Source organism: Manduca sexta, chromosome 26 (genome assembly GCF_014839805.1).
Source record: "Manduca sexta isolate Smith_Timp_Sample1 chromosome 26, JHU_Msex_v1.0, whole genome shotgun sequence".
In the NCBI taxonomy this organism is placed as follows: domain Eukaryota; kingdom Metazoa; phylum Arthropoda; class Insecta; order Lepidoptera; family Sphingidae; genus Manduca; species Manduca sexta.
In genome coordinates, this window is record NC_051140.1 from 8,947,592 (window position 1) to 8,961,908 (window position 14,317).

The 14,317-nt window shown below is 34.5% G+C and overlaps 1 protein-coding gene across 1 annotated transcript; it reads right to left on the reverse strand.

The window, feature by feature from the left end:
• Positions 1-106: 106 nt before the first annotated feature.
• LOC115445679 (inducible metalloproteinase inhibitor protein) lies at positions 107-3,487 on the reverse strand. The gene is made up of 3 exons (XM_030172046.2): positions 3,337-3,487; positions 2,278-2,466; positions 107-1,640 (listed from the first exon to the last, which is right to left on the reverse strand). The coding sequence occupies exons 1-3, from the start codon at positions 3,407-3,409 to the stop codon at positions 1,417-1,419; spliced, it is 486 nt and encodes a 161-aa protein (XP_030027906.1). The 5' UTR covers positions 3,410-3,487; the 3' UTR covers positions 107-1,416.
• Positions 3,488-14,317: the final 10,830 nt, after the last annotated feature.

Genomic DNA, 14,317 nt, shown 5'->3' on the forward strand with positions numbered 1-14,317 from the left:
CTAAATATTCTAACGAGAAACTAAACTAGTCGTTTGTTTATAAGCATGACTTCTCGTTTCCTACTTCGTTTTGCATCGTTAATATAGCACAAATAAAAGTTAGTCAAACAGTGTTTTTAACAAAATATATTAAACAACAAACAAATATACATCTATTTATTTCTAGTCGTAATAATTTTACAGCTATGTGTTGTTGATAATTATGTTATATATAAAACATATTCATCGTTGGATATATTTCGGCATTTAGGACTTAGATATAGACTTAGTCCTAACTAAAAAATAGACTAGATACTTTTTTCATATTTAATTCCGAAAAATTCTCGTGCGAATGAAGTCAACAGAAGAAGAAGGTTCATATTTAGTCAGCTGAAGGTGATTTCATTAAATTAAATTTTATTAATTCATTTACGGATTCGTAACAGGCTATAGCCGCACTTGTACCGTTTAATACGAAAAAAATATTTACTCATATGTATTTAAAATTTTATATTTCTTTTTATTAATTATGCCTTTGTTATTACCCTTCAAATCGGGTTTTACACTTCAAAATTAAGCTTAGTTCGCATAGCTGAGGTTTGTTTTTTTCTTTATTTGCTAGGTGAGGCCCTTGTAGCTAAGCTATATACCGTGTGAAATTTTCTCAGCTTTGCGAGCTAAACAGCTTAGTAGTCAACCTGCATTAGACTGAATCCAGTAGAAATAATTAAAAAGCGGAGAGATATTATTTGTTGACAATAACTTTTTTCATAGCCATATGGCATAGTATATAATCAGTCTTACTTATAAACATGTTTTAGCGTTAAGCGGTAGTTAGGAATTGCTTAAATAGCTGTCAAAAACATCACCGGTTCCTAGTTTAAACCTTATTAAAAGGCAAGATAGCGGGTTTTGCCTTACAACTGATCGAGTAAATTTGTATTTGAATTAAGCATAGCTTTGCAAACTTTTTATAAGTAAGACTGTATACGTCCATAAAGGACACTGAAAAGCTGAATCCATTGCAGCTAAGTCTAATTTCACATATTATAAAACAACATTATATTTAAACAATAAAGTTCATTGTGGGTAATTTGGGGTAATGTCCCATATGTCGAAATTTTATGTTGCAATGAAATACCACAATGTCTAGAAACATATTATAATAGGTTATGATAATATATTGGTTGAATTCAAATATACCAGCGTAAAAAGGTCAGCGGCAACGGCGTCTGGTCACAGAGCGTAGACTCTGCAGGGGGCACCGGAATTACCCAACCAGAACTGAGTTTAGGGCGCACGGACCATGTGAAAATTGCATATATGGTAATACGATGGTCCATAGGTAGGAAAGATCCTATCCATAAGAAATTAGTCAGGCGATATTGAACAAAAAAATACACTTTATGGCATTGCAACATTATCTCGTGGTGCATATTATTCTTTATGAACCTGAGGACATTCTTGATAAGGCACGCATACTCCATTGTTTCGCCAGTAGCCTTTTATGCATCGGCATGCTGGCTGGCATTCGACGACAAACAGCATGTAGCCACGGTTAGGACATCTCCCATCCGACGTCGCTTGTGAACAGTCGTCTCTTGGACAGAAAGGTGGACACGCCACATACTCTTCATTTTCACCATCGCAGTCGAATTTAGCTGAAAATACGAGATTATTTTTTCAATGAAATAACTTAAAGGGTGCAATAAATTAATACATTAAATATTATATTGGTACTAGTCGATACGCCCAGTGCTTATTCATAAAATAATTATATTTGTTTATTCACTCTTTATAAGTAAAACAATTTTATAAGTCTTTTATAAAACAATTTCAATAAAATAAAAGTACAAATGGTGGTCTTGTGGGCAATATCTACCAGATATTAGACAACCATGCTTTTATAATATATGCTATACGTTCCTTGCTCATAAGTCGTATAAATACCACAATATGAAACTATCTTCTTTTTATAAGCAGTTACTTTTTAACTTTTTATCTGACGATCGGTTGTAAAGCGTTGCATGCAGTTTAATTAAGTGTAGCATGGCACGAACGAGCTTGAATTTATTATACATAATATTCTAACGAAAAGTAGCTTACTTGAGATTTACAGCCATATTTCGTATAATCAATAAAATTTCCAGACAATCAATTAATTCATGAATTGTTGGCAAAGCATCCACAACTCCATTGAGTCAGGTGTGTTTACCATCAGAAAACCACTTCTCTCATGGGCATTTAAAATATTTTTTAGTTCAAGTAATCAAATTTAGTTATTTAAATAAAACCCACGGCAGTCTTTTGTAGGAATACATGTTCCGTTCTCTGCTCGCTTGTAGTTAAATCTGCAGTCACATAAGCTGGAACTGCAGAGTCCTAATGCCGAGCAGCTTGCGTTAAAATTTCTGGATTTAGGACAGACATTCAGATGACAACCATCTGCGCATGATTTTGCCACTTCATTTTGTCCACAATCTAAATCTGTAAAAGAACGTTTCACTTAGTTGTGACAATGGTCTACAGTAGACATAATATTTGTTTTTATCATAATTAGGCAGGGTCGATTTATGTAATGGTTAATAAAACCTTTATAGACGCTAATGAACAGTAGATATAAAAACTCGTCTATAGAAAGACTGGGCGGACTCTGCCGGGGGTCTATCATAGTCTAGTAGAAAACCGACGTAGAGACAGCTTGCTGTTAAGTTTTCTACGGTGGGTGACATTTAAATGCCTAAATAGTCTGGGGGCTTCCCTGTTCTATATTTCTTCAGTAGATCCATGATACTTTTGTGCAAATTTTTATAAGTCATAAATCTACAGTACATAATATTATAAAACCAAGTTCCCAAAATCTGCACGTGATCGATTTACTCCAAATCTACTGAACGGATTTTTATTAAATTTGGTATGGAAATAGTTTAAGTCCCTGGGAAGGTGATAGGTAAATTTTTATCGCGGGAAAATATATAGCGGGAATTATATTGCGGAAAACTTCACGCGGGCGAAACCGCGAGCAAAAGCTAGTATCGTTATAAATTTATCTATAATGACGGAGGTAGATTGAGCACTGGCTCGTTACCGGTGTATGCGATAAAAAATAATTAATATACCATAAAAAGTTATTTAATTAACGACCGCACTATACATCTCATCGTCATATCCGTGTATTTTAAAGGTTACGCAAACAAAAAAGAAAACTACTTAATCGGGGGCAGATAAATACCAATAAATTTTCTTATTACCAGATATTTATTTTTTCCAAAAAGTGCAATGTTGTCTTGATTATTGAAGTTTATTTCAATATTCTAGATAACAATGTTCAATACTAGTAGAATATAAACCTCTTACCTGCTAAACAATTCGTGACTAAAATGACCGCTAAACTAATAAGCCCAATTTGCGTCATTATGTGAGACCGCATCTTCACTAACTGACCGATAAGGAATCTTATTTTGTGTCATAAAGGAAGTAAAAAACTACTATGAGTCATTATTTACTCTGAGAATACATACTCATTTAATTAATCATACCAAAAGATATATTTAAACAGCGACATCCATAAAATGTTATAAAAAATAATTTTATAAGGATACTGTGTGATTAAATACTTTATGTTGAGTTTAAGACTTCAAATAGTTTGAGACTATTTCGGCAGATGGCACTGTTTAAAACGTGTGGACGCAGCAACTAAGTGATGATTATTGTAATACTTATCATGAAGTATATTAAACTTGATTTTTTTTATACGGACTGAGAGACTGACTATCAAATGATGGTCTTAGTTGTGTTCAGAAAGCGTATTCCATTCCATTGATTTCGAAGTCATTGCACTATAAACTTACCCACTTTTTATTATAAGAAATCTTTTGTTTTAATTACTATAAAAAGATAATGGAGAATTAATGAAGACATGTGAAGTCGATTGTTACAACCACGGTCGCGTGCCGCGCCGTCTCGTGCCGCCGCGTTGCCAACACTTCTTTGAGGAAATATAGTATTTTCTATAAAAATATAGCACACTTCTTAAAATTATAGCATTTTACGGAAAAAGGACCAAAAAATATATATATATTGTTACTGATTTATTTCTATAAAAATTCGGATACACGCTGTCCCATCACTCAAACGTTAATGTAAAGATATTTTAAAATAGAGGATTTGTTCGATAGCTATACTTAAATGTTAAAAATATGGAATTTTATATTTTTCAATAGTATACGCAGACCCCAAAAAAATTGTAAAATATTATATATTAATAGTACGGTTGCCAACCCTAGGAATATATAACTAAGGAGTTATAAAGTGTAGTTTTACGTTGCCGTCGTGTTAACTATGTAATATTGAGAAATCGAGTGAAGAGTTTACTCAGGTTCATTTACATCGGGTTAGTTGTAATGTCTTTTTCTATAGTTTGAAATCAATACCTGCTAATTTGTAACTTGGTTCATTTTGCACAACACGGTCCAAATATAAATTGCCAAATGGCTCATACGTTTATTAAACCTTTGTTTATATTAACTGTAACAAAAGTTTTACTTTAGCTACAAGCACTTTGAAGTGTTGCGTTGTCTGAAATTACTGCCAGTACCGTTGCCTAACTTGTGGTAGGTCTCATACGTGAGAGTCCGCCTGGGTAGGAACCACCGCAACGTCTTTTTCTGCTGCCGAGCAGCAGTGTGTAGTCACTGTTGTATTCCGGTTTGTAGGACATTGTAAACATTATAACTATTGGACAAAATAATAATTATTAACATCTCATTACTTAGGATGGCGAGCGCAGTGGAATACCAAACAATCCTTAGCAATTTCAGTTATTTGATAGTGTTTCTACTGTATATGGGCGGTCTTATCGCTTACCATCAGGCGAACGACAAGCTCGTCTCGTCATTTAAAAGAATAATAAAAAAACAGTGAATGAAAATGTAATCTATTTACCTTGTTGATGAGACTATAGGTGACGCCCAGTACTTCTCCCGTGTGTCATCTATGCCACTGAAATGCCATTTCAACTTACCTATTACGTAATCTACACGTTAGCGTGATGAAACTTTGCATTCAAATAAATTAATTTATAGATATAACAAGATGTGTGTACACTACGTGGAATGGTTGTGAACTAGTTCAATTTTGGTAAGTGCTGCTTTCGAACTACTCTAGGTTTTCGATGATTCGCTTTTCCGCGAACATACAAATTAAAATGTTATTTTTCTTTATGTATTTGTCCCAGTTCTGGGAACGGGTATTGATTATGTTTAATCCGTTTGACAATATAAGACAAGCTAAATAAAACATTCATATAATAAATAATAATATCAGCCCTGTATTATATACTGTCCTACTGTTGGGCACAGGCCTCCTCTGCTACTGAGATGGATTAGGCCTTAGTTCATCGCGCTGGCCTAGTACGGATTGGTAGACTTAACACACCCTCAAAATTCCTATAAGGAACTTCTCAGGTGTGTAGATTTCCTCACGATATTTTCTTTCATCGTTAAAACGAGTAATATTTCATTAAGAATACACACATCATTTTAGAACAATCAGAGTTGTATGCTCTTGGGATTTGAACCTGTGAACATTCGTCTCGGCAGTCCGTTCCACACCCAACTAGGTTATCGCCGCTCTAAATAAAACAATAGTGCTATTAATTTGTTTTACGGCGTGAAAAGAGAATAACCGCATTATATTTCTTATACTGGTATTGTGGGCTTCTGTATTCTGTGTATTGTGTGGGTACAATAAACCCGGAGGTAATAATTACCTGTAGGAAGTGTAGATCGTGGAATTTCCTGAGGTTGAGGAAGCGATAAGTGAGAGAGCACCGGTACGTAATTATGCCGGAGTTTTTGCGGATGTATGAATTATCCAGACCACTGGCGCGGCGTGAATATTTATGCTATGTTTATTTATTCGAATCTCTCTGTATCCATGCGAGCTAGATTTTTTCTCTGACGGTATCTACCTGGACATCGTTCCTTAATAATTTCAAAATAACAAGCACAAACGATAGTTTTATCATCTATAAAAAATAAATAAAATAAAGACAGTTTTTAATGTTCATCAGATAACTAAAACTCACAATCGTCATTCACGACTACACAGGACAGTCGTGTTACTAACCAAGCAGCGGTTGTTATAGACAAAAGCCAAGATAAGTATACATTTCAGTTAAACATGAAGGCAATTTAGCAGCTCTGCGGGACTAAGGAAACAATTGTAGCGACTTACCGCAGCGGCTTGCCCGCCCTTTGCAAACTTGTGCAAATAACTCTACATTCTTGACTTTAACTAACCTACACCCGTTCTATTGGCTAGCCAAAGTTGAAATATTAATGAGGTTTAAAGATTGTTTATGGCTTAGCAAAACTTTGTTTATCTGGGTTGTGCGGTTAGGAGTTTGAAGTATGTACATAGTAGTTAAGAGGTATGCCGCAAGACAGAATTTTCCTATAATAAGCAGATTTTGTATGCCTTTTAAAGTTAGGTAATGTTAAAAACGTATTGGGAGACGTTTATCAATTGCTATTATAACTATTATTGTTTCATAAATTATAAAATCACAGAAATTCAAAGTTTAATTTTAATAGGGTAGTTGAATATTTATTATAAATATATTTATCAAAAATGTAACGGAAAAATATTTTTTAAAATCCACGTAATTATAAGTTATACAGTTTCAAATTTCGTGAAAGGAGTAGTAGCTGTCGAATAACAGTGATAGCAAATTGTGTCGTCACAGTGTATGACCGGCCATAAAGCTGCGTGTAGGAGAAACAGCGTCCTCTTTCGCTCAAATCAATATTTCAAATATAAATAACTACTTTATTTTCCAGCGAATTTTGATGTTGATTACACGGAAGAATTTCTTTTTCGTATTATTTTATTTTACATATAAAATAATATACAAAACCAAACATGAAGAACGACTTTCTTGATGATATTGGAGTACCTAAGTCTTATTGTTCGAGAATCCGACTTATCATGGTGGATTTGTAAATATTATTTATTACGTTACAAAGGAAAGTATATGCCTTGTAAGGAGGTCATGCTGATCTCGACCTCTTTAAGCCCAACACCTCATCTGCATATCACAATGGCATTTCAATTAAAATGCGTAGAGGGGACGTGGGGACAGATTATTCGGATTTGACGTTGATTAAAAATCCTCAATAGAACGCAATGAACCAGAAGCGTTTTAGCCTACATAATACTATATTGTGATATCCATACATGATATATACAAAAAGATAGTATTAACAACATTTGATTTTAATACGAAAGACTCTTTCTTGAATAAAAGTTTTTTTTAATAATATTTATATTTTAATTATTACAATATTTAGTCATTTAAATAATTATATCTAACACTTAACTGTTTATGCCAGTCGTAAACAAAATTTTCCGTTAAATATTTATACTTTTGAAAAAAAAAAGTTTCTTGTTATTTTAATTTGTTTTGTGATCCGCGAGACAGACTCTGCTCTAGGTTAAGAAATTACCTGTACCCTGATTCTTAATGGCGTAGCCATATATCGTTGACAGTACTACTTATTTCCGTTCAGAAGTATCGGGTTCAAATCTCGGGTAACACAAAAGGCATTGTTTTCTTTACACAATCAGGAATTAATGCCCTATATGAGGATAGGCTCGCCGCTCCCTGTCATATCACGAGACAGAATACACACGACGAAAAGTGGATATATTTGCGCCCCTGCCTACCCATTCGGGGACAAAGGGTATGTGTTTTAATACGTACTAAATACTAGAAAAATAAACTGGTTAACTACATTTCCCTTCACTATAAGTTTCGCGTATTTTTCTATGTTGATAGTTTTATTCTATAGCCATCAATCATCGTTACCTTTTTACGTCCCGAACGTGCGATATCCATGAAAACCGTCTGATAGTTGAACACATCGACGATACATTACATCGGAAGTTACTCCCTCGCCAGAAATAACGCAATCTTTTGTTTTTTCGAAATGTTAACATCGCGGCACTTCTTTTTCCAGAATCAATCGGATTGTGTGTTTTAGAATTTTCGATGTAGTAAACAATGTACAAGCGGCGATAGCCTGGTTGGGTGAGGAACGGACTGCCAAGACGAATGTCCGCAGATTCAAATCCCAAGATTTTTAGAAAAGTCAGAGGTGTGTGCCCACACACCTCTGTCTTTTCTAAAAGTCATATGTGTATTCTTTGTAAATTTATCGTTCGCTTTAACTGTGAAGGAAAATATCGTGAGGAAACCTGCACATCTGAGAAGTTCTCTATACGAATTTCGAAGGTGTGTGAAGTCTACCAACCCGCACTAGGCCAGCGTGGTGGACTAAGGCCTAATCCCTCTCAGTAGTAGAAGAGGCCCGTGCTCAGCAGTGGGCAAGTATATAATACAGGGGTGATATTATTATTATATATTATTATAAACAATTTTGCAATTTCAATAATGTTTTTGTATTTTTTTCCGGCATATAAAGACAAGGAAGAATATAAGACACCGTGTAGTTGCCCATTTACAATATTTTTGGGTATGTGTTACGTTACGTACGTGGTACACGAACCGTGATACTTATGTAACCTCGGCCTAATCCACTAAACTGAAGATAAGACCAATCTAAAATATCCGATAATGAACATACTTAATTATTCCTCGTCGGCTAATGTTAAAGCAACAGTTTCATTATAATAATACGTCAATTTGTAAGCGACGCCGACGGGGCCGAGTCTGGTTCACCGATGTTGAATTCATTAATTAGACATCCCCGGAATTATATTATTTATGCTGAGAACATTAGTTACTTTTCCCTTACAGATGTAAATTGAATGGAAACCCATTTTTATCTCGACGACCGACCGACCGATGACATATATAACAATTATTATTGCAGATTCCTTTTGTGGCGACTTTAGAAGTGTTATGTGTGACATATCTATCTATTGTTATATACAAAACTGAAGAGTGTGTTTGACAATTGAATGATTTATTTCAAGAACTGCGAAACCGATTTTGAAATTTTAACTCTAGGAAACTACATAACTCATTACTATAGGCTACTTTTTATCTTGGGTAAATATTTATTTCGAAAAACTCTTGCACGCGGGCGGAGCCACAGGAAAAAGTAGGTAAAAAATAATAAAAAATAAGTACCGTGCTGATACGTTATTTTATATTCTGCGTCCTAATACATTAGACGCTATACGAAAGTATTTAGTGCTTTTTCTCGTCTAACTTTTTTACATATCTGTATCATATTTAGCATTATTAGTTCTATTTCACAGGAGTCACACTTTGTTAAATATTTTAATGCTGTAAATGTATTAATTTAATATTCCCCTAATTGCCCAAGGGAACTCATGCTCAAACTTGCGGTTTTGTACACTTTACTGTAATGTTACATATTGCTTTAAATGTATAGAATAACTTAATGTTAGTTAATATATGTGTATTAATATAGGGATACAAATTGCTGTACAATATACATTGTAACAAATGCTTTCATGGAAATGAGTAATTATATTTTATTTACATTTATTTTGAAAGATATAATTTATTTTTATTCAGACTAGAAAATATTCCGTCATAATTTTATTGAGATAACAGTAGTCCGCGTGCTCTGAATATTAACTATACTTTAAATCAACTTACAATGATATTGAGATACTAATAGTACCTAATTTATGAAGAGGAAATATATAATCTAAGTACATAGTAATACCGGTAAAAAAGAGCTAAAAGTTCGCAAAAAAAGTATTAAGATTATAACGATAGACCACCGCGACAGTACCATAACTGTGATCGTCTCCAAAAAGTTATTTCATTAAATATTTAATAATTTTCTTCCGAATAAGGTACGCATTTAATATTGTTTTTAGATCTTAAAACATTTTTATGCTATCTTACTTGAATTCTATTATTTTGTTGGTCATAAAACTCATTAAGGATCAGAATGACTTCTAGCCAACTTAATATCTTTGATCAAGACTAATATACGATAATATTCCCTACATTGTTTTAAAAATTGTAATGTATTTATTCCCTTTGCCATGTGAAAATAAAAAAAAGTGTTCTGTAAAAAAATATCTTTATTGCATATGACATCAGAAAACAAGTTCTCGAAAAACACATCTTTTTGTAAATCTAATAGTGTTATTTCAAATTAAAGCAACAGCTTCTTGTGTACTTTTTTCACTTAAGAAACGTTAAATTGATCTCTGTACATCATTTTGCACTCTAAAGCTTTATTCTTGTAGTTCAATTTTTAATGTAAAGATTTTTGTACAGCGTACATAATTTAATTCCGTCATGACCTTAGAGAAAATTTTGAATTTCACGAGAGTAGAATATCCATCTGTTTAAATAATTTATGAATTCATTTTGCTTATACAGATTCGAGTTATTTTTTTCTTAAATGTTTTATATCTCTAATTATTTTCATTGTAGGTACTTATGTGTAGTATTTTGTATTATTTATTCCTTCAATATTCTACAAACAAAGCTCTCTATCATCTTACATCTTTACAGGTTAGTGCTACTACTTTTATCGAAGTAAAAAATATATATAGTATACCTACATATTTAAGATAAAATATTTGGTATGCAAGGGTAACGCGAAATAAAAAATATATCATAATATAATATATATGTTTTATAAAATATGCCATGCTTTTGTGTATTGTCTCAAAGCGCCATTAGAGCGAGTGCTTATTCCATGTATGCAGTATGCTAGATTTGCTGTTAGGCTAATTGCTTCCACATTAACCCATTCTGTTAGAGCGCACTGACGCTTAGCCTTACTGCTGTCTTGAGTTAATGACTGTCGTAAAAATAATACTTAATTGTACTTCATTTCTTGACGTCACGTAAGTCTGATCACCAAGTGTAACGATTGATATTTACTGCGCATACCCAGGATGCCTTTCTACAATCGTTTGTATGAAAATAACATGTCCTAGCTATAGACTTATCCATAGGTATGTCACTCCCATATATTTTCTATTGTCTATAAGCGTTAACGATTTTAAAAAGGTATTTTGGCCACCGGCCCCTGAATTATGGACTGACTTAATATTATAGACTTACAGAATTTAAGGTTGCTCTGGCGGCCTTATAGGAAATAAATAATTAGTAGGTACATAGTTTGATCCTTAGTGATTGTCATACCAATGGCAACAGTAAGTTATTCCACCTTTTGCTCTTGAGACAGCTGTGCCAGTTGTTTAGTCGAGGCGGTCGATTCTAGCATGAAATTTGTCTACAACTGACTACCATCTTTAATGATATGATATATTAAACGTTCAGTCAATTATTTAATGTTTTTGAAATATAAATAAAGAGTGATACAATATAATATATTTGTGGAGGTACAATTAGTGTATACACCGCCATCTCGTCAACATCAAAGGAACTGCGAGAAGATCGATGTGGTATTGACATAATTGTAGTGATTACGTATAACAATCACGCTAGATGGCGATAGACGATTCTGACTTGTGATGGCAGAATCTTCGGTCAGGTGCAATATCTGCCTGACAAGAAATCATCCCTTTCCATAGAGGAACACACGTCATACCACCGCCACTGTAGAAGAACAGGTGGTGTTCCTCTACAGTGGCGGCAACCTAAGGTAGGTCCGTTATTACCGTCGGTAAATATTTAGATTATTATATGTTTGGTGTACATAATATATTTATATAAAATGAAATAAATAAATAAATTTTATAGCTATCAAATTATATATGGATATACACACTACGGATGGTATGTCTTCCTGTGATTTAAATTGCCCAGTATCCAAGTATATTTTTATATTTTTTTGCTCAAGAAAAAAGAAATCCGCACATCGATTTCGCCCTACAACAATGTGAAGAAGGTTGAGCCAATTTCTTTGAAACTTTCGCTCGTAGTTTTTACCCTTATATCGGACTCTTCCTATTTCGCCAAGTATCAATCCCCGAGGGATGCCTCTCGGCTCTAATGCCGAGAAGTTCTGGAATTTATACATACGTAAAGTTTTCGGATGATTTCTTGTGAACGTAAAATATTATGTATCAAAATATTAAGAATACTAGGTGTTGCTCGTGGTTTCGCCCGCGTGACAATAATTTCCTGCCACAAAAGTCCCTAAAACATTAAATGATGCCAGCGCCATCTATTTTATAAATCAGATTAATAAATTATATTATTACCCATAAAAGCAAATTACCAGGATAAAAAGTAGCTTATGTATTAATCCAGGGTATGGTCTATCCGTGTGCTAAATTTCATCGTAATCCGTTTATTCGTTAATCAGTTTTCTTCTAGGAAACATACAAACATTCTCACAAACTTTTGCATTTATAATATTTGTACGAATAAGTTATAATATTAATAAGTGTTAGGGGACACGTTTTTCGTACACGGGGAACAACAAGGAGACTAAATCACCTCTTCCCTGAAGGTAATAGGGCGGGTGGTCAATAAACCCAAACAAAAAAGCTCGAGTCAGAGAAAACACTGAAAGTTAATTAAGAATAAAGAATATAAATCATATAATATATAGATAGATAAAGTAATAATGATGGATAAAACTGTTTGATATGTAATGCATTTAGTTAATATTTAAAATTGTTATTGGCAATTGTTACGACAACAAAGTAATGTACGCTAGATATTGCATTGATTGTACTCGTGAAATGGCTAGTCATATTGTCGACAGTATCTATCATTAATCTACACGTATTTCCGGTTATATAGTAGAAATAACTAAACAACCGGAAATACTTATTACTGTCGTGTACGAGAATATAACCTGATAATTTACTTTTCCAAATACCAAACAGTTTCCAGTTTGCATCTGCTTTCTACAAATGCAGCAAATTCAGACAAAAACAAAAATAAACTCGGAACTAATTTACGGCAAGTCTGTAGGCGGTGCAAGTTTAACCACATCCGAGAAGATTGCCCAAAACGTCCTGAATAGTACAAGTTGAGGCGCTGGCCGTACCGCGGACTGTGTAAAAGCCATTTAACTTGCTGACGAGGTTTTCGCTCTAATACTGGACTTTTATATTTGGCTGTTGGCGACGCAAATCCTTTTTGGTAAAATATAGTTTAGTTTTAAATTTTTGAATTTCGATTCGTCAATGTAATGTTTTTTATGTTCTTAGTTGTCAGTTGAGATTTTTATTTTTTCGTCGTATGTGAGTAAATTATTTTATTATAACGCCTATTTTTACTCCTTAACTGGTTGAGTACTGGCTCATCTTTAACAAGTGGTCCTTCGAGCCGGATCTGCAGAATATTATGTTCCGCACACCGCAAAAAATGACCAGGAAAACGCGCCGTGGCCCACAAGAGAAATTGCCGAAAAATGTTGACTCTGAAAAAGGGTCTCCACAAACATGGATCAGGCAACAACGGAGGGACTCTCAAAGGAAAATGGTGCGCAGCCAATAGTACAACCAAGTATTCCCGAACTTGATGCAACTTCTGAGCCAACTCGACACGTTCCAGATCCGCTCGCAAAAGCAATGTCTTCACGCAGAAGTCAGGTATCATCCAAGTCTTCTATAAACATCATAAAAAGAAATTGCAATTGGAAGCGGAACAACGGAAGGCACGCATCGAAATGGCCCTCATCGATCGGGAAACAGAGTTAAAGCTGGCGGAACTTGAAGAGGAGACCTACATTGATTACAGTCCACAAATTGAAGAAGAAGTTAATAGGTCTCAACTTCAAGTACAAGATTGGATAGAAAAATCTTCAAACTACATTCGAGGTACCACCGAAGGACCAGTTCACCCCCGATCATGGTAAAACAGCGGGTCAACTGCACCAGGTATCGCCAATACTTGTAGCTACGAAGAACAAAACACATACGACCACGTCAAAAGGCCCTGTACCACCCACGTACAGCTCAAGCAATGCTGTAGACATGCTTGCTATGGCAATTAAAAAACCTCACAAGTGCCACTGCCAATAAAACCAATGCCAGTTTACTGAGCCGCATGTCAACACCAAAAGATTTACCGGAATTTGCTGGCGATCCAATGGAATGGCTCCAGTTTAAGCAGGCGTATGAGGAGTCCACTGAGGTGTGTAATTTTACGGACAAGGAGAATTTATGGAGGCTACGTAAGTGCCTTAAAGGGTCGGCGAAGGAATCAGTTAGTGCTTTGTTTATCAGCGCCACGTCACCTGCGAAGGTTATGTCGACATTGGAGCTGCTGTATGGGAACCCTGACTGCATAATATCCCGTATTATAAACGACCTTAAAAAACTCCCGCCGCTGCACCAGGACTATCAAAAAGACTGTGTGACATTTGCAGTGAAAATTCAGAATTTTGTA